Source organism: Panicum virgatum, chromosome 3N, assembly GCF_016808335.1.
Source record: "Panicum virgatum strain AP13 chromosome 3N, P.virgatum_v5, whole genome shotgun sequence".
Lineage (NCBI taxonomy): Eukaryota > Viridiplantae > Streptophyta > Magnoliopsida > Poales > Poaceae > Panicum > Panicum virgatum.
The window spans coordinates 59,509,864-59,515,106 of record NC_053147.1 but is presented as its reverse complement, the minus strand read 5'-3'; the positions used below and the strand labels follow the sequence as shown (position 1 = coordinate 59,515,106).

The window sequence follows — 5,243 nt, the reverse complement described above, 5'->3', positions numbered from 1 at the left end:
AGAGAAAAGAATTCTGCGAGTTTTTGCATGGTTTGAAAGTACCTTTAGGCTACTCATCGAACTTCAAGAGGCTAGTGTCGGTGAAGGACATGAAAATGAATTTCCACTTGATGAAATCTCATGATTGCCATGTGTTGATGACAGCTCTTCTGCCTGTTGCGCTTAGAGGTTCAAGACAGTATTGGTTCGCGAGACTGTCATGAGCTTGTGCTTTTTCTTCAATGCGATAGAACAGAAGGTGATTAACATGGATGCACTATTGAGGTTAGAGAGAAGGCATTTTGAGACCCTATGCTTGCTTGAGGCTACTTTTCCACCAACATTTTTTGATCTCATGGTCCATTTAACAGCATATCTTGCGAAGGAGATCTTCTACCTTGGCCCATCTTACCATCATCAAATGTTTCCTTATGAGAGGTTCTATGGCTTCCTCAAATCTTTGGTGCATAACCGGTCTTTTCCTGATGGAGCCATGGTTCATGGCTATGGTACCATCGAAGTAGTGGAGTGGGCCATGGGTTATATGGACCCCCAAAACCCCATTGGTGTGCCTCATTCATGGCATGAAGGTAGGCTTGCAGGTGTTGGGACCTTGGGCAAAAAGTCAATCACTCCTAGTCGAGATTCCTTCAACAAGGTTCATTTCATCGTGCTACAACAGACCAACATAGTTACACTGTATGTCAACGAGCATTTGCGACACCTACGTGAAGGTAATCCTAATCGAAATGAGGCTTGGGTTGCAAAGAAGCACATGCAAGGATTTAACACTTGGTTTCGAGATTATGTCCAGAAAGCCAGCACTCCTATAACCCATAATGAGATAAGAAAACTAGCAGCGGGGCCATTATTCACTATTACAACATACCAAGCATATGATATCAATGTATACACTTTCTACACCATGGCCCAGGATGCCAAGAGCATCTATCAAAATAGTGGTGTGCATGTTGATGCCGTCGACAACAACAAGGAGACAGACACATATTATGGTTAGATAGAGGAGATATGGGAGCTTGACTATGTTGGATTGAAGGTAGCCCTGTTTCGGTGCCGATGGGTCCTGGGAAGAAAGGTGTGACCCAGGACAAATATGGGTTTGTTAGTGTTGATCTACGAGTCTTCGGTTACAAAGATGAACCGTTTGTCTTCGCCAAGGATGTGCAGCAGGTGTTCTATGTACCCGACCTTGCAAAGAAAAACTAGTATGTGGTTATGCCGGGGGAAAAAAGGATTGTTGGGGTTGAAAATGTTGTTGAGGAGGAGGAATACAACTAATTTGATGAAATTCCTTACTTTGACATGCCATACATGCCCCGACTTTCGGCAGATGAAAAAACACCATACTTGCGACACGACCATCAGGAAACCATCAAAGTACATAAAGCAAGGAAAAAGCAAGTTTGATGTATGTATTGTGGAAATTGAGCCTTTTTGTTGACATTTTATGTGGATTGGTGATTTTTGAATCCATTTGTAATATATGAGGTAGATTGGTGATTTTTGAATCCATTTGTAATATATGATGTGGATTGGTGATTTTTGAATATATTTGTAAAATATATATGATGTGGATTGGTGATTTTTGAATCCATTTGTAATATATGATGTGGTTAATTCAGACATGGTGATTGGTAATATTCAGACATGCTTGACTTGGTAATATTCAGTCTGTTGCATTCAGTCTGTTGCATTCTGTGTAGTTGGTAACGGGCATTACCAATTTGACCATTACAAATTAGTCATTGGTAACGGGCATTACGAATGTGCCCGTTACGTATGACACAATTCACCAGATATGACATTTCGCCAGTCTGTTGTATTCCCAGTATATATATATATATATATATATATATATATATATATATATATATTAGAGAACAGAACACAGATCACAGAGCACAAATCACAGATCACAGAACACAGCTCATTTTTAGAGATCACATAACCTATATATATACACACAGACCCTCTAGTTCCTCACAAGTACATATATATTAGCAGGAGCACTTGACTAATTGGCACACACAGAAATGGACAAAATCGGTGTGCCTTAGAACATGGCCAATTAGAAAGTATATGAGGCACACACAGGCATGGACAAGTTCAGTGTGCCTTGGTCCACCTCTAGCCTTAGAACATGGCCATTACACAGTCTACCAAAATCAGACATGGCCACTGGACAGTCTACCAAAATGAAAATAGGCCTGGTGGACTAGATGTTTCTGCCACCTCTCTGATCCATGATCGCTGCTTTAAGTGCACGCTCAATGGCCTTCTTCCTTCCTCTCTCCCCAGCAAGCTCATCTTGAAGTGCCACCACCCTCTCATGTGATTCTGCTAAGGCGTTGTGCAACTGCATGATGGTCATCTGATTAAAAGGTACCTGCAAGATAAAAACTAATGTTATAGTTTTCTAGCACTTAGTACATCTATGTACATCTAGATAGGATATACTCAGTACTATTAAAATTAACATGTTAGCAACAAAAATAAATTCCACAGGGAGTTCTACAAAGTTTATGGAGCTCAAAATTTGACCAGAGCTTAGAAATGGTCTAAACATGCTTCAAAAAAATTATCAAGCATTACTTCTGCCAGATGAATGATTTATACATTAAACTAGATATGAACTTGCATATTTTTTGAGATTCAAGATGACCAGTACTGCATACGAAATTTTTATCATAAAAGGTAATCATTCTAACTAATAATGTGTTCAAACATGAAGACCAGATATGAAAGATTGCATCCAGAACAAAAATAACAAATCTAAGCATGATACACCAAGCATGAATTTTAACTATAGAAATACTCAGTAACACCTGCTCAAATTTTGCAGACATGATTATTTGACTAAAACAAATGTCCAGAAATAAATCTAGATTTTTCCATACACATAAACTAAATACCATGAATTAAGTTCATCAAACAAACATTAAACAGAATATATGGCAAACAAGACCTAAAAATTCTCTAACTTATATATCAGCAAGATCTCAGTAACATGTTCATCCAGTAAATATTTCAGAGCTAAACTATGACTAGGTATACCAGTATTAATATATGAAGTTCACTAGTAGATTTAAGAATCTTTACTATTTAAGTAAGTAAACGAGTTCAAATAGAGTTCATATTTTTACCAGGTATTTCTAACAACACTAAGATTAACATACCCAAAAATCAAGCCTACCTACTGAACTAAACTACCAGGAAATTTATGGGCTATTTATTCTATTCTTTTTCATAGATTAAAATGTGGATAGATTCTGATGATTTGCATGTAACAAAACTTGTAGATTTCGTTGCAAGGATTACATGAGAGGTGTTGGAAGGGCCCTCCCCCGCCAGAGGCGCCGGCTCCACTTCGGTCAACTCCACATTGGGGGTTAGGGCAGGAGTCGAAGAAACCGCGGCTCCTTCCCCGCGCGGGTCGTCCTCCCCGCGGCCGCCGTAGCCGCGGCCTCCTTCCCCGCGCGGGTCGTCCTCCCCGCGGCCGCCGTAGCCGCGGCCTCCTTCCCCGCGCGGGTCGTCCTCCCCACGGCCTCCGTCCCCGCCGCAGCCGCCATAGCCGCGGCCGCTTTCCCCGCGCGGGTCTTCGTCCCCACGGCCGCCTTCGTAGCTGCGGGCGCCTTCCCCGCGCGGGCCTTCTTCCCCACGGCCACCGTCCTAGCCGCGGCCGCTATCCCCACGCCCGCAGCCGTCCCTGCGGCCGTCTTCTTCCCTGCGCTCGAGTATGCCGCGCCTGGCTTCTTCCCTGGGATCCAACGGCCGTCCTCCCGGAGTTGCAGGGCGACCAAAGCACGCCGCTTGCGAGAAGACATCGCCACAGGAGACGAAGAGGGAGACGACGAGGAGAGGAATTGGAAGAGGTGGAGGGATCGAGGGAGACGAAGAGGAAGAGGAAGAGGCGGAGGGGTCCAGAGGCTGCGCGGTGTGGGTTATACAGGCTGGCCTGGAGCATTGGTAACGGGCACTAATATGCATGTTACCAAAATGGTTACCATTTGTATAGATAAAATTTAAACTCTAGACTACATGAACTTACTTGCATAACGTAACGGAAAGCCTTTTCAGCGTGGATCCGGTCGGACGCAGTTCGAATCCCGCCGGCGCAGCAGCATAGGTAACGGGCATTAATATGATTACTATTTGTATAGATAAATCTGAAACTGCTGACTAAATGAACTTACTCGCATAGCGTAGTGGAAAGGCATTTCAGTGTGGATCAGGTCGGGCGCGGTTCGAATCTGGCCAGCGCCACAATTTTTTGATGTTTTGTCCACCCAAAAAAACCTCCAAAAAAGAGTGTCAGTGGGGGGATTCAAACCCGTGACCAGCAGTTCATGAGGTTCAAGCACTACCACTGCGCCACTTCGTTGTTTGTTGCACTATACTGAGTTTTTTATTTTTTTACTTAGTTCTATGCTGCGGGCCAGGTGCTAGCGCGCGGTTGCCTCGGGGCCAGGTTGCAGTGCGCGATTGGCCCAGTTCTATTAGCCCGGTTGCCATTTGTCCTTTTAATCTACAATTAAAATTTGTAACTGGTATTACTCGGTCATACGGAATCCAAATTCGATGGTTTTTTTTCTTGAATTTTTCTAAAATCACCCTCCTTCCGTTAATGATGCTTTCAAGTATATATTCAATTTATCAGATTCTATTTCTATATCTGACCTTGTTTGACCTAAATAGATATTAGAAAACACATTTGTTTGACACTACCATTACCTTGTACTTCATCATATTTTGCAATATTAAGGTGAGGACAAGGTTATGTTCAAATTTGACATGCATACAAATTCGAACATGTGGTAAAGTGTGGAAGACTTCAATTGTGGAGTAACAGTGTATGGAACTATGTGGAAGATGTAGGCATTTGTACACATTGCGTATTCTTCCTTCATCGAATCCATTTGAAATTTTTTATGTTAAGCTTAGGGACCCAAATTATGTTTCCACATCAATTTGTAGAACTTTTAGACCAAGTTAAGATGTTATTAAAATTATTGTATCATATTAATTTATACAAGATTCATCATATTGTAAAGTAAGTTACATTCTTATTACACAACTATGAATTATGTTATTTTATTCAAATACTAGATGTCAAATGATGAATTCTTGAAAATTTTAACGAATTTTTAGGGGCTGTTTTCTGAACTCTAAAACTAGTGGAACATTCAATTTGGGTTGTTTTTCTTTTTGAGTTGTGAACAAACCATAGCAGATCCAAGGGTGAT

General features: G+C 41.7%; 1 protein-coding gene across 1 annotated transcript; it reads right to left on the bottom strand.

Moving 5' to 3' along the window:
* Positions 1-2,215: 2,215 nt before the first annotated feature.
* Positions 2,216-3,824, bottom strand: LOC120667950. Its single transcript, XM_039947922.1, has 2 exons — positions 3,513-3,824; positions 2,216-2,386 (listed from the first exon to the last, which is right to left on the bottom strand). Exons 1-2 carry the CDS (start codon positions 3,822-3,824, stop codon positions 2,216-2,218), a joined length of 483 nt encoding a protein of 160 aa, XP_039803856.1.
* Positions 3,825-5,243: the final 1,419 nt, after the last annotated feature.